We start from the raw sequence: 27,120 nt of genomic DNA, 5'->3' as shown, positions 1-27,120 counted from the left end.
GCGCCCTATCTGTGATGCAGGTAACGTAATGCTGACAAAATTTGCATTGTGCATGCCAACAATGATACCATCACGTGCTGAAGAACAACGGTTCCTCTCTTTTATGGACTCAGGTGGTAAATCAACATTGTCATTTTTGACGATGACCACAGATAGTGTTCAAAGTAACACTAATGGTTTATTCACATGGCAGATAGCATCACAGCAAGGTGTTTCTGCACCTGGACAAATATATGTTGCTTTCCAAGATACTGCACGAGTAAACTCACAGCCACACAGTACATTGATATTTCATAAACTTGGTATTACTGAAGTTTCACTGAGAATAAATGAACACCGGAACCATCTGAAGATATATTATTGAATTTTGAGAATAATGATGTTGCACATGCATATCATCGTTGATGACATTCGTGGGACGTGATCAAAATATTGATTCTGGTCTACAAATATTACAGCTAGATTTTACAACGCTGTATCCGATTTATTACTGTTTGCTGGAACACCTTGATTTATTTAGACAATTAGTCGTTGATTTATATTTTCAGCTCGTGTGGCAAGAGGAGCTATTGCTAATTTCAGAGCAGTCGCTGACATACTCTCAGACAAAGCAATGCTACTTGAAGGTGTTGTTGGACGAATGAGTCATTGATTCCCCAGTAGAAAACATGTAATTAAATCCCTCATGATACTATAATATCATATCATCACGTTAGTATCATTCTGACTCCTGATCAGATTGAAAAGCTTAAATCGAAATCAGGAAATAAATGCGGAAAAAATAGCACTTAAACAAGATCAGATCTCAGGTGGTCCTAATAAACTAACACTGATAGAACGTCAACTCAGGCACTTCAATGAAGCTAAACAATCTAAAACTGGCGTAAGAATTTATCTTTTTGCGGCTGCCATTAAATACGCGATATATTTCCACTTCTTGCAGCTATACCAGTGTTAATAGCCGCTGAAGCCACAGCTGTTGCAAAACCAGCTGCACTTGGTGCTGTTGGAACTGCTGCTGATATGGTATTAAAGAAAGCAACAGGTCACGGAATAAAAACTTCCACAAACAATAGAAATGTCTAAGACTGCCAGGAACTCCTTATTCGTGGTACGGAAAAGGTCTAAGACTCCCCGGGACAATTCGTTAGACGCAAAGCGTCTCCTTCCTATGTCCAATTTTGATTTAATTCATGCTGCTAAGTGAATAAATACAAATAAAACCTTAGAGGTGTTTTTATGCGTGATCAATTACTAAAACAACCGAACCGGGTTGAAACCAGTATCATTAATCACGATGGAAGTTCGGGTCCAGGTACTCATTGGGTTGCATACGCGATTGATCCACGTAGAGTTGTTCATTTTAAACCGTATAAGTTGGCGCCACCAAAAGAATTTTTAAAATATGTCGGCAGAGTGCAAACCACTCATTTTCAAAACACTCCCTCTGGTATTCAACATTACCAAAAGAGACAATAACCGTTCCGCCAATATGTGGCCGTATTTAACTCGATGTACCCGACGCTATGACATCGTCAGGGACACCATCTCATAAAGCCGTGCACGAGTATACAAGTAAACGTTATATCCATATTCCGTCATTTTAAACAGATCTTAAAGTATAATGGTAGATATTTATGGAAGATCTTCTCGCCTGAGTAAAACTCAGCAAGGCAATTTATCTAAATATGCAACCCTTAACGCACTAATCTTTTGAGTCTGGCAAATATGGACCAAAATGAAGTCGTTGTTTTTCAGTATAAACAAGGCCGATTAAAGACGAGCACTATCCCGTTGACATATATTATTCTGCGGGTTTCAGATGCGACCGAAGATAACTTAGTGGTGTTTACTAAGAACGATAAAAATTAAAAACTCAAAGGAATCGATTTTAACACTCATGGGAGAGATTACTGTAGGCATCAGAAGAATTGTAGATATTATGTATGGTGATCTCAACAGGAGTAAAAATACAATTACTAATGTGAGAACACTAAAATCAGACGATGATATGGTAATAAAAAGATACGTAGACAGCAACAACAACACGATTAGAACTGAGATCAATGATCGTTTACTAACCGCAGTGATACAATGACTGGTTCTCTAAATATGGTTTATAATAAAATTATTGCACTTAGAGAACCAGAATCAAGCGATGACGATGCAACGAAGAAATACATCATGATAGCAACCTTCCGATGATGAACTCGTCAGTGACAATCAATGATGGAATGACCACATTTAGATCTGAATTCTCTAATCATGTACAATCGTTTATAAATTTTCGCAAAAAATAAACGGGATTGTTGATGATTTCTTTGGAAAGCCAACAGTTATCGGTATTATCCTCTCTGACGTCAAAAAGATCACCGATAGTGTAGTATATACAGTAACGTCTACATCAGCATTACGAACACCACTCAATAAGACAATCAAACATCGCTCTGAGGTTACCGGTATATACAGGTTCTCAGTACTCGTCAATACGACATTTATGATATCTACCACAATTACATGGATTTATCCACAACGTGGATCCTCTGGATATACGTTATTGATGCTGGAGCAAAATGACGAGGAAACATTTTTTGCGGAACCCGAAGAATATATTTATAGGTTTGTTGTGCTATTGGTGTCTTGAATTAGTCGCAAAACTACCACCTATTTAAAATATAATGAGCTCCCGAAAAGACGTTGAATATTACAATTATAATCAAGTATGTGAGTGGCAAACCACACTGAAAAATATCGTTGACGAGTATACAGTAAAAGTATAAAATAATATCGTAGACGTGTAGTTGTCTTGATATAATTGTGTATTCGGCGTCCGCTGTTATCGCTGAAACAGGCGTATTGATATCAACAATAACAACGACATCGCCAGCAGTCGTAACAATATTTGTTTCCGCTGAAACAATAACTGTTGACATTTGTAATATCATCTCCAAAAACTATATACATATACAAATACAAAACTGCATGAGTATACAATAATCATGTTGATATCATCAGGCCTTAGCGATGGAATAATATCAGATAGCGAGTTCACAGAAGTGATTAAGATTTAAAACGAGGCAATGACAGTGTCAGAATCTACGTCCGATTTAGAAAATCGGTATTTATAATCAATGGTTATAAATAATGTCGTCATCGCAAGAATTACTGCAACAGATCTTTGCTAATACAACACCATCAAAAACCATGATGATATGAACACGATCAACCAATCCTGAATATAGCGTCAACTTTCCAAATGCGATTCCAGCGAAAGAAATAGCACTAGCACAATTACGAGTAAATCACAGTTGACCAAATATTAGAGAAAATTCATTGGTGGATTGCCAGCAAATAATTCTCTGGTATTTTCCTATACAAAATAAACCGGATGGAATTCCCGTTTGGCAAGTTGTTGGTATTCACACAGGTAATTTTCAAATCGAACAAATCAACGATGAATTCAAGCGCATAATTAAATCTATTATTGAAAAAGATTCTAAAATAGCTCTTACTGTTCACGAACCAACATTATAAGCCGCGATAGAAATAAACTTGCTAGAATACGCCTTCGATATATATTCTTCATCGATCCAGTTTTATTAGGATGGCCAGAGATACCACCTGTTTATCAAGGACCGCCAGAACCACCACATGTCGATTTCTCCATGGACAAGAAAATATTTTTGAAGCTTCCAGAATATTGAAAAAGAGAACCATGGAATCTTATTGCGTCTGATGGTAAAATGCTTTCTGCAATAAAATTCTTTTTTGATTATAATTTCGGTGAAATAGTATTAAGCACAGAACATTATATTTCCGACGACATCAAGTCAGAATACTAAAATGTATTTGACCATCTGCAAAATGTATTTTCAAGCATTACACAATATTACAGCAACGATACAAAGCAACAGATCATCGCAACGATACAAAATTTAAATCAGGTTATGTCCGATCTTGAGTTGACAATAAAATTATCATTGAAAATTTAATTGGCAATACTTATAAAATAAGTGGTCAAAACGATGAAGTAGTTAATGTGTTTGAAATTAAACAATTATTCCTGAACGCATATAAAATAACCAACATTTGTAATACCAGCATTTGCCGGGCTAAAAAAAAGGTTAATATTATTGATAAACACTTACCACAAATACTAGCCGCATGAAGAAAAAAAAAACGTCGGCAGGTATTCCCAAGCACAAATATGATACAAACGGTGGAGGCCGCCATATTTCACCAGGAATTGTTACTCTCACATCAACGATCGCAGTTAATCTTGTGTGAGGTTCAAATGATGGCAGCTATCAAGTAGATCTTGAAAAACCCAGTCAGGTCCAGGGATATATCCATATACATTTACACCTCAAGCAATCCCTGGATTTTGTATTGTATTAGAACCCGTTAACAAGGTTTATCTGCGATGTCAAAATCCACTATTATCAAGGATACATTTCAAGCTTGTTGACCAAACCGGATCTTTGCTTGATTTGCAACATGAAGTTTTGAATATAAATCTGTACGTAAGATCATAAAGAGTCAATGAAAGTAAAAAATAATCTGATTCTGATAAAAATAAATATTATAATTAGAATAAATATTATGAGAATAAAAATAAAACTTGTATTCTTCACTGATTATCGAATTTACTGGTAAAAAATACTCAAAAAAAAACCCAAAAATATCATCGAAAAAAGTTGTATAATAATAATTTCATAACAAAATCTTATAGATTTGTAACTTATTTCTTTAACTGATTCTCGTCCAGAATTCATGTTTCTGAATAAAAATAAATATTACTAAATAAAAATAAATCTGAAATGAATTATTCTGTTTATCTGTTACCAGTCACTAGTGACAGCACGTTCACTTTCACAATTGTCACTGTTTTCATTTTCACGATCAAACATAATCATATTCAAATGTCTTACACGCGTGTTAATAATCGTTTTGATTCGTATTCGCGATTTAATTCTGATCTACTTTTTTCAATCGCAAGTGCGAGAGAAACGAATTTTTCAACTTCTGTATCTTTGACTATCGTCAAGGATTGTAACATAAATTGTTGAATCACCTTAATGAATCGGTATTTTGCTGGTAGTGTTTATCGATCTTCAAAGTTTCGTTATTGCAATGATTCAAAATCATAAAAATCAGGATTAAGTTCAACAGATATTCTTATATAGTCATGTTGTAATTTTTCAATTGCAGAAACAATAGCTTTAATATTTTAAAAATTCATTATATATTAAACAAAATAATAAACAGTAGCATGATGAGTGGTTATGTTTACCTTTCTTATGACACCCCACGAGGCTTTTTTCGTTTTGGCTGACATTTTTTGAATGTTCTTGTATGCTCCACAAATTCTTCCAGCGAATCTCTATAATTATACTTCAGTTTAAATATATATATTTGTCTTAATTATAGTATGGAGGAGTTTGAGAGATTATCTACAATCGAACTTTCTAAGCTAGATTCGATCTTGACAGAAGAACCCCTGACTTGCCGAGGCCAGCTCTGGTTGATTCGACGTATAATCTGATTAGAAGTATTCGTGGCGCCAAGAAAGAATTTCACGTCGATTGTGCATCTCATGTGTGGTCAACATTGAGAATCATGCGCAACAATGAAGGTGTTATCAATGCTACAATGAATAAGCAACGAGAGGCGACGATTATTAACTATCTCGACAATCAAAAATACCTTTTTGAGTTAAGTTTATTGTAGTGGTAGATGCCGTGGACGTAAACGATACTTGGATTATCCGTGACAAACGTGACCCTGTCCGTCTTCACACTTGAAATATTGTTACGTTAAATAAAAATTCCAAACCAGGAATGTTGACTGGTGTTGACAAACCGTATTATGAACGATCGTATCATGTGACTGCAGTTATTTATGCAATATATCCGATCAATGAAATTCATAATACTGGCGATCTCATGCCGATGAGATTTTCTAAACTGAACTTCGTTGGAAAACGAGTAATGGGACTTTTTACAAATGCAACACGTGGAAATAAACTAATAAATCTAAGACGTGAAGAAATAAACAAATGGGCTGAATCAGTCAATGATAAAGGAGCTACAATAAATGATGTTAAGTCAGAAAAAATTCTAAACCTTTGGTTAAAAAAATAACAGGAGAAGTGTTATACCAACCAAAATATTTATCGAAATGCACTCCGATAAATATCGTTGATCATAAAGCGCATGCTTGGATTTCTGCTATAACAATATTTCCAAGAGATAGAACTGTTAAGTTTTATAACGGTGATATGTTCGATTTCATCATAAATATCAGTAAAAGCGATCCTGTATCCGTGTGGCTGTTTCAAAGTTCCGATGATGGAAACTGAGATCAGTTTGTATGGCCTAATGGAGATATTTATCGTACAGAACCTCTCCACGAAGAAATGAAAAATCTTGCGTTGAAGTATATCCATGACGATATTGAACATTTACTGAGTAATTGTTTTACCGTTCGACCAGTTGCTGCTCATTTCGCTCAAAATGAAAATTCATGGAAACCAACACGGCTTGAATTTCTTGAAGAAATACAACGCGGTGGACACAGAGAATTGTTGAATACCAGATACGTTTATAAGGATGTTATCTCTGTTGATATGGTTGCATGTTATCCTGGAAGTTTTCTTGGAATGGAAGAATTCTAAATACTTTAAGAGATTTGGACATTCAACACACGAGATCACCAGAGTTGCGATAAAAGGACCTTTACCAGATTTTGACTTGACTGGATTCGCTTGTATTCAATCATTCGAATTCGCACCGAAATACCTTCATCCGATTGTCGCTGTTTGGTTTGGGAAACATTTTAGCGAAAGCGGTTGGGCTCCAATTTTTTTATTACGATATATATTTTGATGTAACAATATTGATATCGTTGATTCTAACCGAAGCAATTATGTCATATTGTCCACATAAATAAGTTTGGTTACCACCACAAAAGAAATATGCTATGATGAAAATCCTGATATAACTGATTTTGTGAATAAAATCGCAAAGATCTTGGCAGAAAAATATTTGGCAAATTTACCCAAGGAGGATCATATGATCATAAACGACATTGTACAAGATTAATTACAGATGATGCTGAACTCGATTTTATAATTACTGATACAACGGAGAGAAACACATTTATAAGTCAAAGTAATTTTAACTTATAGGACGAAACTAAATTAGATACAAATGTGAGTTACACTGACAGTACGTCACCGCAGTTTAGTCATTCAAGATCTTCAATGCTCGCGTACGTTTCTCTAAAATTGGTATCGATGATACAAAAATTTTCTGATACCGCGGTTAGAATCGCCACAGATTCATTTTATATCTATAAAAAAACCAAGATTGCTAGAACAATTAGCGCCGATGCATCATGGGACGAATGGAGACTAAAACAAGAAAAGATACTTCTTACTTATGAATCTGCCGACGTTGAATATAAGGAAATATTAAAAAAGAACTTTTAAGTAAAAGTATTAAGATTGAAATTTTCCCTATATTGTATTAAAAATAACTTTTCATTAAATTGTATTGAAAGTAATTTTCCACTAAAATATATTGAGATAAATTTTATCTATTTGTGTAATATAACTGTATGTTATTTTATAAAGATCGCGCTTTATGAGCAGGTGCAGAACTCCATGAAATACATTTCGCTCGTATATAAATGTCAGTAATTAACAGCATAAAATACATTTCGCTTGCACCAAAATGTCAGCAAAACACAAATTTCGCTTGTATCTAAATGTCAGCAATTTAGATTTGGGGGAAGCTGCTGAACAGGCAAATTATTAAATCATTAATGTATGGTTCACGCGATTTTCCTGGGAAAGGTCAAGGGGATTGTTCTGACTGGATTGAAAGAAACCAAAAACTGTATAAATAGAGAAGCGGGCTTACGAATGGTTAGTTCGTTCCTCGAGTCAGAACAGCTCTGTCTTTCCCTTACATGTAAGAATCGTCTGTGTTCGCAACTTTCTTTAAAGAATGGGTACTCTTTAATATTTGAAACTTTAACTGTAAAATTCATACTTTCCAACATTTTTGTGCGTTCTTTACATTTTATATTATATTATAATGTAATGTTTAATTGTATTTGTGGTACGTATTATTGGAAAAGATGAATTCGCTACCAACTTCATGTTTAGATTTAATTTGGAAATAAAAGATTCTTTAAGTAATATTGAGTAATGTTTAGTAACCTATTCCAAATTAGTATTCTATTTTAAATTTAGTAAAATACATTTCTTCAAAATGATTATTGCAAACTATCTGTATTACATTCTGAAAGGCAGAAATTATACAAATGAAGTTGGTAAGCTCGATGGGAAAGTGTAAGTTTATATGTATTTCGTGTATTCTAAATATGAAGACTTTATAAATGTGTCTTTAGAATGTAGCATTATGTATATCAATAAAAAGTTCGTTCCTCGAGTCAGAGCGGCTGTCTTTTCCTTACAGCGATTCCATACCACATTCCCCAAGATGTAGCCGTATCTACACGGTTATTGATGGCACCCTTATTAGAGAGCCTGAACTCCTTCTTCTCTCTCTCTCTTTCTCTCTAACCATGGACAAAAACATTTCTTAACTTATGAGTAATCCCTTGTCATAGCAAGAGATGAGAAGATTATGATAAAAACCCGTATTATAACAGAAACATATTATAAAAATAAAGAGATGTCAGAATTGTCATCTGCAACATCGGTATATGATCCTGTGACCAGATACAAAACAGTTTATCTAAGCGGAGCAGATTGTTCTGGTAAAACAACATGGGATCGAATTATTTCGTGGACTTGATATAATTGTGTTAACCCCTACACATAGACTCGCCAGAGAAATGAACGAACGATAAGTTAGATCTCAAACTTATCACAGCTTTTTCGATGGATGGGAGGTACATGGAATCATGAACAAATGGGTACAAAATATATTCCAAACATGATGATCTGGGATGAAATATTTAAAGTATCGTTAGAGACATCAAAAACATTTCTTGATTGGTTGTTGACAAAAAATAATGTTGTTATCATGTGTGGCGATCATGGTCAACCATCGCCTTTTGTTGGATCATCCCGAGATAAGTGGCTATAAATGTTCCGCGATTATTATGAAAAAATAACAGATCATCAAAGAGCACTTGGTTCAGAATTAAGAGAGCTTAAAAAATTAATTAGACTACAACCAAATAAAATTCAGTGCGAAATAATGCTTGAAATGATTTCAGAAACTCCTATGAATGATTTTTGGAATATGTGGAGACCAGATGATTTGATAATTGCCTGTAGAAAGATAGTTCGTGATACACTTCAACAACAATTATTTCTGTTACATAAAGTAAAGTTTTCAAAACTACCTGTACCATTCTGTTATCGACCAGCAGATACGCGACGGCAAAATATCGACGTTGAAATTCCAGGCTGCAGTATTAATCAAAATATTGTGTTCAATGATAATGATTTAGTTCCTGTCAGTGTTGTTGAGAGCGCGTTAACGATGGACAAAATTCCGTGGACTCCGTGATATGCTATAACGATTCATTCGTCATAAGGATTAACTATTTCTGACACAAATATATATTTGGAGTGTTGATGATCGTACTGAATGGTCAAACTTAGTTTATCTTGCAGTGTCTCGAGTCCGAAGAATATCTCAGCTGCGGAGGCAGAGGCGTAGCTGGGGGGGGGGGGCGGGAAGGGGGGTACATATGTCCCCGGGCGCCAAGGTACAGGGGCGCCAAAATGAGGCTTACAATGTTACATTATAATAAGTAAACAAGGGTAATATTCAAAAATGTGATTAAACGGGGAGGGGGCTGGGGCGCCAATTTTATAGTTCGTCCCCGAGCGCAAAATATCATAGCTACGCCTCTGTGCGGAGGGCTATCATAAACTGCACAGAAAATAATCAAACTGTTAGAAATGGAGATGATATAGTAAGAAAAAAATGAACTGGTTATAAACAATGTGACAAAAATATAAACGCGACTTTGATCTCGATTCTGAATGTATCATGACGCTGAAACTACAACCAAATAATCATTGTCCGAGCTGTAGCACAGTAATGTTGTGGCAATATTCAAATAATAATAAATAATCGAAGACAGTTTGCAGTAGATAGAATTAATAGTAATCTTGGTCACACACGCGAAAATGTGATGCTGACCTGTCTTGAATGTAATCGACGTCGAGGCGCCAGTTCACAAAAGTGAATGCGGTGGTAATTTTGTATCCTCAGGAATTACTTGTAATTGTTCACGTACAAATCCACGCTAAGGAGCAGTTGAATCTAGGCTGTATTTTGCAGGTCTACCCATGGATCTTACCACACTGGAAATGTTATGTGTGGTCACACTCCAAATAGGATAAGTTGCTCTTTTTTACCACCTTCAATTTCACCAGATTCATATAAAAATCTTACAGTCACATTACCTAGTACTTGTTGTTTTGAGAAGAAGTAATGTCGTTGTATTGGTATATGTTTTTTTTTCGTAATTGCATTCATGGGTTTCATAGAAATTGCACTAGTAATTTCATTATTTAACGCAGCTATTACACTTGGTAGTCTAGCAACCCATTCACGAGATCTCTTTTCCTAAATCGTTCAACAATTGCCTGATCGCGATGAATGGCGGTATGTCCTCGTCAGATTTTGACGTTATATTTTTACATCAGAGATGATACTGTACCAAGAAATTCCTTGCCAGATTCAACCTGTAGCAAATATGGCCATCGTAGACCACCACGTTGATAAATTCGTTAAAAATTAGACGCAACTTCAGCTGCTGCTTTAGCTGATAGTGTTTCTGCTTCTTTATACCTACTTGCAACGTCGACAGTTAACGCGTATTTGTATGTGCGTAATTGCTGTCTACCAATTTTAATGGTATCATACGGTAAAAACAAAATATCTGCTTGATAAACTTTAATGGGAGCGCTGACATCAAAATGTTCGCACTGAATTCTTTTAGGTGGTGGTGGATAAATTTGCCATATTGCCCGTCGTGCTAACCAATTTTCAGCAACAGAATATGTGACGTTTGCTGCATCGGCAAGTTTACTAATCGCTGCTCTACCCCTCCAATAACATCTTGGGCTATAATAAATCGATTCCAAAATGATAATAATCAGTTGATTAATTACCATTCCATAATACTAGTTTACCTTTCATCGCAGATTCTACTAGGTAGCTAGCAAGTTTTTCTGAGAGATTTTTTAATGGAATTTAACGATTGAATCAACTTCACATGTGCAATATGTCGTTGTTGTAAATCCTTATTTTTATACGCAACATCATGAACGCGACATACTTGATCAATAGCGTTTATTGCAAACTATCCAGGTCTTGGTTGATCTCGCTCTTCAAGTCGGATATCATGTCGGGTTCCAGGACTACAATAAGTATATCCAGGAAGATGTTTTTCTCCTTTGTATTTAGCCCATGGAGTTCCTGGTACTTTTTCTAACGAAGCAGCGATATCACCCCCTGTTTTCCTTGAATTGTCAAGGGAGATAAATTTGTAAATTTTTTGTATCGCGTTTCATGCACTTGTCTGTAAGTGTGCGCTTTTTATTTTTTGTTATCATTGTTGTTAATCCACTGATAGGGATGGATGCTCTGCATAGAACACAATATAAATCCATATTATTTTTAATATTTGTACAACAAGGATGTCATTGATTTCTCAGCTAAACGAAAGCAAGAGCCAGTCACACATCATCCAGCACTACCTAATTCTATCAGAGCAATTATCAAGGGTCCATCTGGGTCTGTAAGACGCAATTTTTGCTGAATCTGATAATGAAAGACTCAAGTGGTATAAGTTATATTTAGTGGTACCATCCGTAGATGATCGATTATGCTACGATGTGCTTAAGGATTTTAATGAAAAAGTAAATTATTGGACGAGGACGACAATGATATTATTGATTTTATCACCGATATTGATGAAGCCCCATCTGTAGATGACCTCGATGGATTTATTAGTAATCTCGTAGCATACGATGATGTGAAGTTCGACAAACAATCAAATCCAGCTCGGATATTTTCTCCAGGCAGACACAAAAACATAGACGTGATTTATGTTACTCAGTGATAAACACAAATATCTAAAGTGATCAGAGATAACTGTAATATGTTAGTTGTATTTAATGGAGCCGATCCAGTCTGCGAAATATTCATCAGACTTGGTGTTCAGGTATATGGGTATGATTAAGTTCAAAAACTTCTTTTCACGTACGCAAGCAAACTCCACACGGATTTATGACGATAAATTTACGCGATCCTAAGTCGCGAGATAGTGTAGGTCTTGATAATGTTTTGGTTAAGAAACAGCAGCAGGGAGGGTGATGACCCATAGTGAATGTCTGGGTGGGTAAACGAACACTCATACAAATTTGAAAACACAAGCGACAAAGACAAAGTAACAAAATGAGCCAACCGATTAAAAGAAATTCTCGGTCGGTTAGAGGCTTCGGTTTGACGTTGTTGACCTTGTATTTTCATTTTTTTCGTATTACGCTTTATTTTCGTCGTTAGGATTTATCAATTGTTGCAAGAAAAATAATTCAGAAAACTTTGTTTTTGAAATTTAAATTCCCCATGTTTTTTAAAAAAAAGTTACAAATCCCAAGTATTATTTCAATTTTGAAATCTTTAGTGAAATCAACACGCTTTTATACAATGTCATCAAACGTGGAGATCTTTCTTTTAAATCCTACCCAGAAGAAATTGGACTGTTTTAAAAAAGATGAATTGATTCAATTTGCCAGAAAAAAATGATATTTCTGAGGCAAAGACTTCCTTAACAAAGCAAGAAATAAAATATTTTGGTCCAGTATTTGGTGGAAAAGAATGTTTTGGAAAATGTGAAGTATCACAAGTTATTATCACAAGCAGAAGTGGAACATAAGGGCTTGACAGTTGTTTAGATACATCCACTAAATTTCACAGCTGACTTGCTCTGTCTCATACTTTGGTCTGAGTAAAGATTACCTTTGTATGCACAGCAACAGTGGTAAACGCAGGAAGAGACGCCATTGCTGCTGTTGAAAAATGGTAGTTCTTTTAAAAATGGGTTCAGTAATTTTTTTTAAATATCAAATGAAGAAAAACAGGGTTGGCAGACATCGTGGTCCGAAGTGACTAAGAAAAAGAGACATCGTTGCATAGTAGCGTTTTTTCTGGAGTACGTACATGTCCGAAAGGCACAGTACCGTATCTAGTTCAACTGTCGGGGGGGGGGATGTGCAACTTGTTTCTTTTGTGGTAGGGTTTGAATGGAAGGGTCGTCAAGATGCATGAGGTGTTTAAGACGCACCATTGTCGTTCGCATAAGTCAGCCAGGGATTCCTATCTGTTTGGCTTCCATTTGCCCTTGTGAAATATATCAAGTCATTATCACAACAAGAGGTAGAGAGGGGTATACATAAAGAGAGAACGAACTTGGTTAAATCATTTATGAATCAGCAATTGAGATAAAACAATCGCACGATTTCAGTGAGAAAGAAGAAGGTAAGAGGCAGCCACGTGATGTATCGCCTCACACAAGAAAAGAAGTGTTCGCTCAAATCGAAGACATGAACGAACCAGAACCAGAACCAACACCTTCCACGTCTGCGACCAGACCGAGAGAGTCTATTCCAAACCAGTCTACCAGCAGTATACCTTGAAAAGTACTACCACATTCGAGAAACAGAAAAGCGCTCCTCTAGAAAATTTAGAACGACGGCTTACACGTACGCGGTGAAGGTTAAAGATTTCAAGTCCAAAGTACCGTTGGAGAAAGCAGAATGGTTCATCACCGAGTAGTGGGATTCTTTGTCAACCACACTGAAACGACAATGTGAAGCAAAAGAAAACGATCGCTTGAGACTTTCCATTCATCACTACAATTTTAAGTCCCCTGTTTAGATTAATATCTTCCCAAGTCATCGACAAGATTCAACACGTGCAACAATTCAACGACAAGTTTCACATCACCGACTGTTCATGACCTACGTTTATATTCACCATGGGACCGGACGCAAAAAGGTGTTATTGGTGGACGACCTTCGCAGCACTAAAATGAGCCTCGTCCGAATTAGCAACCCTCAAGACAAAATGTATTTATCCCATGCCATCGAGAAATGTCCAAGAGGTATTTCCTGCACTTTTTCAATACCGAAGCCAATCAACACGCCGTTCTACCACATTTGCCTGAGGCTCACTACTACGACCCCGACAAGTTGCGCACCGAACAACGAAAAGCTTTCTACACTTGGTACAACACTCATGCCTCGGACCACTTCGAGTTTCAGGAAGAAATGTTGAAGCATTGTCGTTCCGTCGTGGAAGTTTCATGGCGTTGCCGTGGAAAATTGCGAGAACTGTTCATGGAACACGGAGGAATCGGTCCTTTGAAAGAAGCCTGCACAATTACCAAAGCGTGTTCCTTAGTGTACCGCCAACGATTCATGCCCTAAAACACCCTCGATGTCATCAGCACTCAAACGACCAACTTTGTCAAACGTCAGTACTCGGTCAAAGCTCTTCGCTGGCTACATTACTTGTGTGACAAGGAAGACAAATGGATCCAACATGCCCGTAACGGAGGAGACGACGACCATCGGAAGGTATTCGGTGTATAGCTGTGACTTAAGAAACCCCAAGATCGTATACGAGTTTAACGGTTGCTTATTTCATGGATGTCCCCTCTGCTACCCTCAACGTGACACTAAAACTCAGTTTTTACAACGTAGCATGGAAGACTTGTACAATGCCACTTTTCAGCGACGCTTGAAGTTAGAACAGCAAGGATACCAACTGGTGGAAATGTGATACCACGAGTACGATCACCATTTGAAAACCGATCCCGAGTTTAAACGTATCGTGGAACGTTACAACTTGTTGGATCCTGAACTCGCAGAAGGACGAATGCCACCTTTTTGCTGTACCACGCCGACGAGGAGAACGGATAAGAAACCAAATACATGGAAGTATGTTCGCTGTATCCATACGTGTTCAAATATTGTCGCTTTTCCGCAGGGCATCCCCAGTTGCTGACGAAACACATCGACCTGGACAACATTCGGCAATAGGAAGGATTGATTAAATGTAAAGTCTTCCTCCCACAGAGTTGCACCATCCCGTTTTACCTCACCTTTGATGTTACCCTTGTGCCGTACTTGTGCCAAAACGTCCAACCAAGACCAACCTTGTCTGCACACCCAGGAAGAACGCGCCTTGACGTGAACGTGGGTCAGTGTGGAATTATTCAAAGCTCTGGACACGGGATACCAACTGTTAGAAGTGTACAAAATTTGCAACTTTCCCAACACAGAACAGTGCCACAAGGGCAACGAGACACAGAAAGGCATTTTAGCAGACTACGTGGATGCCTTTTTGAAACTGAAACAAAAAGCTAGCGGCTATCCTTCCTGGTGCCACTCTCCCGAAGACCAAAATAAATTCAATGAGAAATACTGGGAGCACGAAGGCATTGCTTAAGACCACGTGGAGAAAAACGAAGGAACGTGATCGTTTGCCAAAGTGGTGCTAAATTGCTTGTAAGGTAAAATGACACAACGACCGTGTTTACCCAAGACGGAGTATTTGTACGAACCTTCCCGCTACTTCCAGATGATTCACGACAAAACCAAATACATGAAACACGTGGACGTCCTTCGTGAGGACTTGATCTTAGTCAATTACGAGGAAGAACTAGAGTTTGTACAAGCTGACGAATTTAGAAATGTCATCATTACGGCTTACGTGACAGCACATGCTTGCTTAAAATTGTACGAAGCGTTAAAACAATTAGGAGATCGTGTGCTGTATTTTGACACAGACAGTTGAATCTACATCGATCGCATGGGTCACCGGCACCCTGACATCGAAGAAGACCTTTTAGAAGCCTGGACGGACAAGCACACCGATGATAATGTTCTAAGTTTTACTAGTAGCGGTCCTAAAAATTACGGCTACGAATACCTGGACCCACAAGAAGTGCACACCGAGTGTAACGTGAAAGGATTGACTCTCAGTCATCGCACCAGTCGAGTGGTGAACTTTGGCGTGCAGAAGGAGAGGATCAAGATTTTAAAGTGACCACCTACGAACCGCACAAGATTGTACGTTTACCCACACACCAAACTGTCAGTCGGCCCTTGGAAAAAGTGTATCACATCGTGTACCAGATGCGAGTACGGCTTCCCAACCACTTCACTTTGCCGTATGGACACGCCGACATTGGCCACCATATAAAGGGGAAAACTTCCAATACCGAAACTTCATTGTAACTACCAATTTCAAGCGAGAGAGATGAATCCTTTCACACAGTAGGTATCAAGCTACACAAGGTTCGAGTGCGATGCTGTGCCTCACGATCATATCACCAATGCAGTACCAAATCTTAGTTGTTTATTTACTATCGTCATGGAAAACTATATGCAACCAGTGGGACTTCAAGACTACAATACTTTACCTTATTGACACGCTGATATCACCTGGTATAAATAGGGACGACTTCCAAGAACGAAACTTCATTGCAAGGACAAAATACAAGAAAAATGAATCACTCTACGCATATGAAAAAAATAGAAAGAACAAATATTAATGACCTCTTTCACCACCATACCGTCATAGCAAAGTGCGTCCACGAAGAATATTTTAGCACCAAAATGACTCAGACAGCAGCTTTGAGAAAATTTAGGACGACAACTTATACCTACACGGTGAAATTTAAAGACTTTGCGTCTGACGTTCCAGCCGAGGAACCAGCAGGTTTTATCACGGACTTATTTGACTTAATATGCCTTTTAGGAATGCCAATTCATTTTCCCACGCTACCGCTCGATATGGCCGTGATCGCGATCGCTTAATATTCAAGTCAGATCCAGCTGAATCGAATACTGTCCTCTCATTGGTTAAAAGAAAATGACGTCCTGTGTTTTTTATAACTTATTTTCAGTTGGTGAATTAGAAGGTAGTATTCTCTTCAGCGTATTGTTCTTGCATATTAAGCGGGCGCGATCATGGCCATGTCGAACGGTAGCATCATAAAATGATTTGGCATTCTTTAGTCAAACTTTTGAAGGGATATACAGTCGAATACCTCAGCTAAATATTGGTACCAACTTTTTAAGCTACGCATAGCGTAGCTTGAAATATCAGCGTTTATTCTTAAATAGGTCGCACGAGCAAGGAGAGAAGTGTCCTCCCTTTTAGTTATTATATAGCACAAGTATGAAAGGTCAGTTGTAAGCAACGATACGAGCCACTGTGCTAGTAGTTAGATTTATGGAAAGGGATGGGTATATGTTGTGGGTTTTTTAACTCCATAAATAAATCGATTTTGTTAACATTTAAGGTTTCTGTACATGCTTAACAACAATATGTTTGAGGTGTAATTAATGGTCCAAATGTGGAAATAACAGACATGCATAAAATGATTCTTGATTGTCTTCTGTGAATGACAAAATTCCGATGCCAGGAAAAGCCACCAAATGGCATTAAAGTACAGGCAAATCGTTGGCGGATCTTTCTCCACCCCTGGGCCGGTACGGGGGAGCTCGCGTCACTTCCCCAAACACACCCTATGATGGTGGGAGGGGTTACTAGTCCTCTGCCAAAGATCCTCCACGGCTTCGACCATTCGGGCCTCGCATTCTTGTGCTTCGGGCCATTATCGTTGCTTTGGGCGCCATTTACACCAATGGCCTCGGTGCCATTTATCCTTAGTACGCCACTGGTTATACGGCAAGTACAAGATAAATCTATTGCATTATAAAGCAAGTACAAGATAAATAAATTGCATTATAAGGGCTAGAATAAAATAAATATATTGCATTATAGGGCCAGTACATGATACATATACTGCTGTTGTTGTAGTTGTTGTTGTAGGGTTTAACGCAATTTTTCAGCACACGATAGGCTATATATGGCGGCCAGTATTAATGGTAGAGGAAGAACCCTGGAAACCCTGGAAAGAACCACCGACCCACGAGAAGTTACTGGCAAGCTTTCTCACATACCCACATTGGCTGAATCCGAAACCTGAACCCACGCAGACAGAGGTGAGATGGCAGTGATCTGTAACGGAGAGCGCTTTAGACCACTCGGCCACTCGTGGCCCGATAAATATATCGCATTATAAGGTTAGAACAAGATAAACGATATTAACTCACTAATTTTATAACCATTTTTAATATCTTTGCAAGTTAAACATAAAAGGTACTATGGGGTAGTAGAAAGTACAAGTTTCTTTGCATCCCGTATTCCTTTCACGTACTAAAACGTGTACACTTTTTAAAATACTGACGGTAGACATAAAAATACGATATTGCAACGTATAATGAATGACAAACCCAAGAACATATTAACCATGTAAAAGAAAAATGTCCTGCATACATTCACATTCTTTAAATAATTAATTTCACGCGTAATTTTAATGGGTTAAGATGACGCTTTAAACTGTATACAAATTGGTACAAAAATGTCACCAACTATAAAATAAACTTCTTAAATGAATTTAATATCCGATAAACTAATTCAGTGTCTTTTTTACATTTAAATATCGGCTTAACATATAACGAAACTTAAAATCTATACTGGAAGAAAGTTGTTAATGTCACTCGGGATCTAATCAGTCAGATGCAGAGAAATAGAGTGATAGCATCGTGGTCTTCGGGAACAAGGGACATGATCATTTTTTGGTTTGACAAATTGATATTTATTTCTTGAAAAGTGGAACACATTGTGCAATATAGGGAAGATTCGTTTTCTTTTGTCTTGTCCAGTAAAGAAGTCTTAGGAAACAAAAACAACAACAATATTTAGGCAAAGAGGGAGCACTGTCTTATTATATCTACTCATTTTTTTAATCGAAATTAAATGACCATAGGCCATAACGTCCTCAAGGTCATGGATACGAAGCATAGCATATCAACACACCCAGGGTTTGTGCAAACTTAAAATCTTCGTCACGATAAGGTTGGAATGCATACATTTAAGTATAAATCAATAAGAATTATAAAGCCTGTTCGATTAGGAAATTAGTGTCAATCATTAGAAAAAGGACAAAGGATGTTACATTGGGGAAAAACATATTTCAAAGCTTTGTTTCATTATTACCAAACAAAAAATATTCAAGTCGAAAGTATTTAAAATCAAACGTGGAAATAAAGAGCCTGACTTTGATGTCAAGAGGGAAGGTGATTGCTTGTGAATACTCTTTTCCTAAATCTTACGAACATATAACCTTAAACTTCACCAAACATTCCAATCTCCACATAAACGAGACCCGATATTTCACTTGAATTCGTACTAGCAATTAATTATAAAAAGTGTATACTCTCGTTGCTAACAAGATTTTAAGAGAACATCTTTTCTCAAAGTGTAAATCAGATTAAAAAAAAGAATAAGTGCCTCCATCGGTATTCACAAAGATGTTGGGCCGACAGGTCGGTGCTCAACATATTCGGCGACCGCGATATATTTCACATCTTCAGGAAATCCAAATGCTTGGGGGCCGACAAACTTCAATGCCTGTTCGCTGGTCATCATTGGAGATGCTGCCATTGCAATCACCGTCACGCGCAAACCATATCGAATATCTTCCGTGGCTATTGGATATCCACTGTCCGAGTCGACGATAACGATCAAGTCTGGGACACACACTAAAACTGACGACAACTGTCCACCGGCAGTGAGGTTTCTTGCTACCAGAAACTCATTCTGAAACTCTATTGACACATACTTTCCTTGATAGTTCTCCAATCCTTCAATATTAAGAAAACCTCGGTTGAAGCCGCCGGTAGTTTCCCTGAGGACATCACTAATCTTGCCAACGATCAAAAGTTTTCCTTTTTCTTGTTCGATAATGGTGTGCACCGGCGATTCATTTCTCATTCGCGCTTCTAGCACAGCTGATCCGATTCTCCAAGCGCGACTCAGAGAATATTTTACAGTTTTGTTCATTAGGTCTTCCTTGTTTAGAAAGGACACGACGACAGCAGCGCTACATCCCATCTCCACGACCAGTTTTCGAAAATGGTTCTCCAACCGCTTGGGCTCGTCACACTTCAGAACCACAGCGCGCCGACCAACGTCATCGGCCATGGTAGATGGATAAGGACGCATACCATATATCAATGGAGAGAACATCTGTAGTTCCGGAAACGCTCGTCCCAGCCCATCGCAATCCACCACGGGTAAATTCAACTCAGCAGACACCAAAAGTGGCTCAATGGAGTTCATGCCTCCAATCTCTGCACTCAACACAGCAGCTAATCTTTTATTGTTGAATTCTGATGTGAGGTTCTCTGTGGAATTTACCCTGTAGTCATCTATATAGGTCAATCCGGCCTCCTCTTTTATTACAACGTTTTCTGTGTTCCCAAGAACACCTTCATTGAATTCGCCCGTTCGAAAGAGATCCATCATACACTCCATAGCGGCAATGGTCTCATTTCCTGACTGTAGTTTTTCGATGAATATGAGAGGTGCTCCCATGAAAGCATTTATCAAGAATACATCCTTTTCTGGGTGCGCCTTTTCATATAGTATTTCTGGAGTTGTCACTCTAATTTTCTTTCCTTCCCGTAGACAACGAAGAGCCAAGATTCGGCCGATATAGGGACTTCCACCTCCCCCACATCCAAGGATTCCAGCTCCAATAATAATGCACTCTATGTCCCACTCACTGAGAATCCATTCTCCTGTCAGTCTATCAATGTGTGGCTCAGAGTAAATGCTGAGCAGCGAAGACCTCTCTGATTCTGAGTCAAAAGACTGTCCTGAAGAGGTGACTGTTTGTTTCTGTCCCTCGCTCACCTTCTCTGAGGGAGTATAGATCTTCACTTCTTTCTCGCAGTATAATGAAAGTTCTTCATCAGTGATATCAACCTGAAGATCTCCAACCACTTTCACTTTTATCCTTGTTGCATTTCCTGGTAGATAAGACAGTGCAACGTCACTTTTCTCGGCTATAGTTACCGTTTCAGGTTTAGCTCCTGCCAAGATGGCTGACTCTTTAGCCTTGTGAAAACTTTCTTCCAAAGCTTGGCTTCTCGCTTGCTCTAGATATCTTTTTCTAACGTTTTCTTCCACAAATCGCTCTTCTTCCGCGGAGATACAAGCCCCACTAGCTAACTTCGCCAAGACTATTTCATTTTGTAATTCGTCGGCATCAACCTTTTCAGCTAAATTAATAATATGGTCAACAGTTCCTGATACTTGGCTTAAGGCAGCCCCGACGGCATTGGCAACATCATAGTGATCGGGTGTAAGTATTTGGCATGCTCCATTTATTGTGTTTTTTATATCAACAAGAATGCTCCCTCCTCCGACAAAAATTACAGGCATTTCCTCTCCAGAAAACCGCATCTGGTCAATGACTGTTTCAAGCAAGATTTTTATTTTTGCTATTCCGAGTGTCACAACATCCTCTGGTATAGCAGACGTGTTCTTCACGTTGCCTAGTTTTGCAAGACCAGCAGCCACTGCGATGTCTGTGGCAGTTATCTTTCTCGTACTTATATTACCATTATCAGCAAACACATAGGCCTCGTTTTGTAAATTATACCCAGAACTAAGTGGCCCAACACTCACATCAACAATCTTTCCGGTCTCATCTTTTTTTACGCCTACGTACGAGCCGCCACCAAGTCCGATGCTAATGACATCAGCCATTCTAATGTTCGTCCTAATTCCAGTAATTCTAACCTGGGATGAAGCTTCTCTCGGAAATCCAGACTTTATGACACCTATATCAGACGTAGTGCCACCAATATCAACAACAATGGCGTCCTTGACCCCAGACAGAAACGCAGCACCTCTCATACTATTGGTCGGACCAGAAGCGAAGGTGTACAATGGATACTGCATGGCTTGCTCTTCGCTAATGCTCGTGCCATCATTCTGAGTGAGGAATAAAGGACATTCCAAACCAAGCTCCTTCATAGCACATCGAAATCCTTCGATGGTGATTTGGCATAATGGTTTAATGCACTCATTCAAAATGGCGGCATTCTCTCTTTCTAGAATACCTAACTGACCAATAGTGTGGCTCAAAGTAATGCTGGCCTCGGGATAATGTGCATCGATTATGTGCTTCACCTTCTCCTCTTGGTCGCAGCGGACAGATGAGAAAATGCCTGATACTACAATATGCTTGATGTCAAGACTTTTCAGTTCTTCCAGACAAGAAACTATCTCGTTCTCATCAACAGGGCTTATTTCTTTCCCATCGAACTGGTAACCGCCATTCACGAGGAAACACTTTCCTTGAATGACAGACAGAATATGCTCCGGAAAGTCACCAAAAGGTGGAAGTTTTATGGATGATGTCCCGCATAATCGAATAACGGAAACTTTTGCCAGATTCTTTCGCTGAACGACTGCGTTGACGAAATGAGTTGTTCCAATATTGACTTGTAATACAGCAAGCTTGAAATATTTTATCTGGGCCTCGTTTAAACAGCGTGTTACAGCAATCTGAACACCAGTTGTTATGTCCGGGGTGGTAACCGTCTTCACCTTAGATAAAAGTTCGTGTTCATTACCTGGCTTCGGGTGAATCACAACTGCATCTGTGTTAGTGCCACCAACATCAACACCTACGATTACCTTTTTAACATCCATTCGGAACACACCGATTCGATAATATATACTATCTCTTCAGGAAATATTTTGATTCCTCCAGTTCTAGCCGTATGTTAAGGACTTTGGAGCGCCGCCACTGATAGTGGACCGGTGTATAGGCAAAATGAAGCCTTTTCTGTCATGATAAGGATAATATCTATCCGATAAATGTGTGACTTGAAACGATAGAACGAGTGTTCCCTAATGTAATTTTTTTTACCGTCGCGACGCAAATAAATATTAGGAAATAAAGATATCCACTTTTTGAATGAAAATTTAGTTATGTCAGACAGAAAAAGGAGTCATAGATAAAGAGATAGAAAGATGTATAAATAGTCTACTTCTATTACAAAGTTAATATATTTGTAATGAATGAAATGAAAAATTTTGGCACGAAAAAAGCATAAACTGGAGTGCGGTATGTCTTTTGTCGAATCGTTTTGTTCCATGCTTATCCTCCTCCTACTCCACGTCCCCCCTCCCCCTTTCGAATCGGGCGCTGATTCAGAATAGCTTTCATTGACCGATGTGTGTAACACGTGTAACTTGACTCCATAAATAAATACCTTTTATTAATGTGTCTGGATGACAACAGACCTAATGATTTCATCACATTCACTAATTATAATGGTGGGTGAGCAAACTTTGATTTTATTTGCGATGACTTTGTGCGACAGAAAAGCTGATATTTACGACAGTCAAATTTCTTTTATCATTGTAATCTAAAAACAAGCCGATCACTGATTGTTATTCCCATCATGAAGCCATTTAGATTCCAGATTTTAGTACAAAATTTGATAGTGTGTTCTATTCCTCTAAAATTGATAAACACAGATATATTTTAATGTTATTCTTAAAACGCAATATAAAATTCTTTTTTATTACTCTCTTTCTTTGATTGGATTGCAAAGCAATTCTGATTATTGATTGATGGCGTATCCAAAAAGAAATCGAATTACACATGTTAAAATAAAAAACTTAACCATATAGCAAACTTTTTTCACAAATGAATTTCCTCATTTGCATAGATTCTGCTTATAAATTTACAATCTGTTTTGGTCCTCCTTGTGTTCATTTTTACGACATTCCCATTAAGAGTTATTTTTGTGTAAATCCTATCTTTCTTTTCCCGCTTATACATATTAGAGTTTCTTCTGTCCATGTAAATGTTCCAGACACAATCTATGCAAAGAGGACGTAGTAAGGAACCACGCTTCTTGCGCAGCAACAACACCGAGCGCCAAGTCTGATCTCAGTACAAAAGAATTGGAAGTGTTTTTATTTTCCAATATAGCCTAACCTTTCCTTTCGTAAAACTCATTTCCTCATCAAATTTGTATTTTTGCTGTTTTCCTCTGTTTAAAGATTTCTTTTCAAGCGTCGTGTATGTCATCTCCCTCTTCGGTTGTACATTAATCCATAGTATGTTCCTTCCAGTGACTTAAAGAGACTTTTCTGAATGAAAATAACGTTCATGTAGATTGTTTTGTTGAACATTCTTTCGATTCAGCATATTATACTTTCTTTTTCCTGTTTAAAATATGACTTTTGTTCAGGGGGTATAGCGATAAAAAAAATTCAAAATGGGTACCGTGGCGGCCATACTGGACGTCATGTAGACCCCATTTTCATTTCGAACTAACCACACATCATCAGGAGTCTTTATGTGACCATTCCGTGTTGATATGACAATCCATTTAGAAGGAGTAGCGATAACCATAAGACTGTTGTTGTGGCCATACTGGACGTCTGAGCAACATCGTATTCGTAAAGGTCCAACAAGACTTTGAGTTGGTTGGTGTGTAAAGCTTCATGGCAGTCCTTCAAGCCGCTAAAGAGTAGTAGCGATAACAAACTTGTGCCAATGAACGGAAATAAATATTTTGCAAAAAGGAAACTTACTGCGTAAAATACGATTTTAATTTTGTCTTGTAACGCATCAACATCTATGCTGACCTTAGGTCAGAGGTTCTGTCATTGTCCTAGCTCTGTTAGGGTCAATTTTACCCCCCCCCCCCAATTCCCCAAGCGTTTATCAATTGTTTTCTAAACAAACACCACGTGATCTATTCTAAAATATCATGTGAGCACAATAACTAGTTCATGCCTAGAGTAGGTAACAAAATTGAACCCCGAGTGTTAAATAAATCTTTATAAAATCCCGATCGAATTAAGTCTAAATTGCAAGAGAGGCCGAACTTTCACCTCCTATCTACCAGTCCTTCAATAATACTTTAACCTCTGCTTGAGTGTTGTTGTTGCTGTTGTTTTTCTTCAAAGTTAGGTATTATTTCTTTTTCTTGTTATCTCTCTTACTGACATTCTAAAATATTTGAAACAATATTGTTGTTTCTAGTTCAACAAATCTAAAGACATTAGTCCTCCCCCTCCCCGGTAAAAAAATATTTTAAACTCCGTTTTAATCAACCTGAAATTGTGCTATTTTAAGTTACTTTTACAGTTAGATGAGTAAAATAAACACATAGAAACACTTAACATGCACCAACCAGGGGTTCAATCCCACAGATTTCTTGCCTACTTATTCAGTCCCCCTCCCCCTCCCACCACTCGATATTCCTGCACCTGCTTCATAGTAATAACTGTTATGATGCTTTGTCCCATGTATTGTTATGATTACATCGTTTTAACAAAGATAACAATTATATTATTACTAGCGTTACTGTTAATACTTCTATTAAAGTGCATGCATGATTTATTAGCAAAACGTGTGTCGCAGGAGTGACTGACCTTGAACAAGACTAAGGCGCAAAAGCGTATGTTAGTTACCACATTACTTAATGTGAACTACAAACTGTTATTGCGTTCTCCCTTGGCAACTGTATGTTCTCTTGTTATTTGTTCTAGTAGATTATGTTTGGATCAGTCAATATACCCACAAGACAACACTATAGGAACAAGGGATAATTTGATGTTGGTTGGTAGGTTGGTTGGTTTAATGACATATTTATTGTTTATATCACGCTGGGGGAATTGGAGGTATGCGGATACCATAAAGGCGGTGGCGTACTACGGGTAAATGGCGCCTGGGCAGACTATGAAGGCCCAAAGGAGGTTTGACGCCCCATGACCTCTGGCGCCTGGGGTAACAGCTCCACCCCCACCCCACCCCCGTTAATATGATATTCTCGAAGGGAAAAGAAGGCCCGTTTTACTGGGGATTCGTTTTTGCTGCAGGTGTCGGGCATACGTTATGGGCGTAAGATATTGTTTAATTTCTTCTGGATCGTACCTCTATAGAATAATGCCCTCTGTGGCTGACACAATGTTAATGTTGAAAAAAAGGAATAACCTGAAGAAAAAAAGTATCATGTCCGATGACACATAGCAGCAGAGAGGGTGAACAGACCACTTAAGGGAGTGGTCACCCTTGTGTTTAGACCCCAAAAAAATAGTGACCCTTCATAGAGGTCAATACCACGTCTACGATTATTGTTTGTCCCTCTTTCTTTTTCTGTAATAGTTCATCAAACTTCTGTATCGATCTCCACCGCAATTTTTACAAATCTGATATAATCCTCTAACGCCGTTGTTACATCCAACACATCTTCGTGAACCAGCATGAGGATTTTTCTTTAAAATATAATTATGTTTTTTGCAATATTCTCCACGACACCTTTTGTTGCATTTATTTGTTGTTCCTTGAATTAACCACGCACAATTGTTCATTATATGAATTATATCTGTTTAATTAAATTTATCCAAATATTTTATCAAGACCCACACGATATCTTGTTCTAGGATCATGTAAATGTATTGTTATAAATCCATGCGGAGTAGCTTGCGCTCGTGAAAAGAAATTTTTGAATTTAATTATATCCATGTCACCGCTGCACCAAGTTTGATGAATATTTCGCAGCGTGTGTGTGTCTACGCCATAAACACAACTAAAATATTACAGTTGTCCCTGATTACTTTTGGTATTTGTGTATATCGTTGAGTAACATAGATCACATCTGTATTTTTATGTCTGCCGCGAGAAAATATCCTGGCTGGATTTGATTGTTTATCCAGCATCACATCATCATACACAACTAAATTATTAATAAATCCGTCTAAAAAATCAACGGACGGTGCTTTTTCAATATCTGTTATAAACTCTATGACATCATTATCTTTGTCCAGTAATCGCGCGTTTTCGTTAAAATCTTTTAATACTTCATAACATCGTTGATCATCAGCGGATGGTGCTACCAAATATAATTTATCCTATTTCAACCATCTCATTATCAGATTAAGTAATAACTGCGTCTTACCCGATCCAGATGGTCCTATGATAATCATTCTGATGGAATTAGGTAGCGCAGGATGATGCTTAACAGGTTCTCGCTGCCGAGTTGCTGAGAAATCAATTATGTCCATATATATTATAACATGAATTTATATTGTTTACGCTGTAGAGTTAAAACTCCGACTACTGATTTAGCTACAGTTATAACAAAAAATAAAAAAA

General features: G+C 37.8%; 1 protein-coding gene and 1 long non-coding RNA gene across 3 annotated transcripts in view; both read right to left on the bottom strand.

The window, feature by feature from the left end:
* Positions 1-27,120, bottom strand: part of LOC149782570 (uncharacterized) — a 194,474-nt gene that overhangs the window by 97,301 nt on the left and 70,053 nt on the right. The window lies entirely within an intron of this gene.
* On the bottom strand, positions 18,211-22,737 carry LOC149782571 (uncharacterized). Its single transcript, XM_089934030.1, has one exon. It carries the CDS (start codon positions 22,647-22,649, stop codon positions 19,446-19,448), a length of 3,204 nt encoding a protein of 1,067 aa, XP_089790156.1. The 5' UTR covers positions 22,650-22,737; the 3' UTR covers positions 18,211-19,445.

Source organism: Sinohyriopsis cumingii, chromosome 15 (genome assembly GCF_028554795.1).
Source record: "Sinohyriopsis cumingii isolate HCF-2022 chromosome 15, ASM2855479v2, whole genome shotgun sequence".
Classification (NCBI taxonomy): Eukaryota; Metazoa; Mollusca; class Bivalvia; order Unionida; family Unionidae; genus Sinohyriopsis; species Sinohyriopsis cumingii.
The sequence above is the reverse complement of the archived record's forward strand: the minus strand, read 5'-3'. Positions and strand labels throughout refer to the sequence as shown.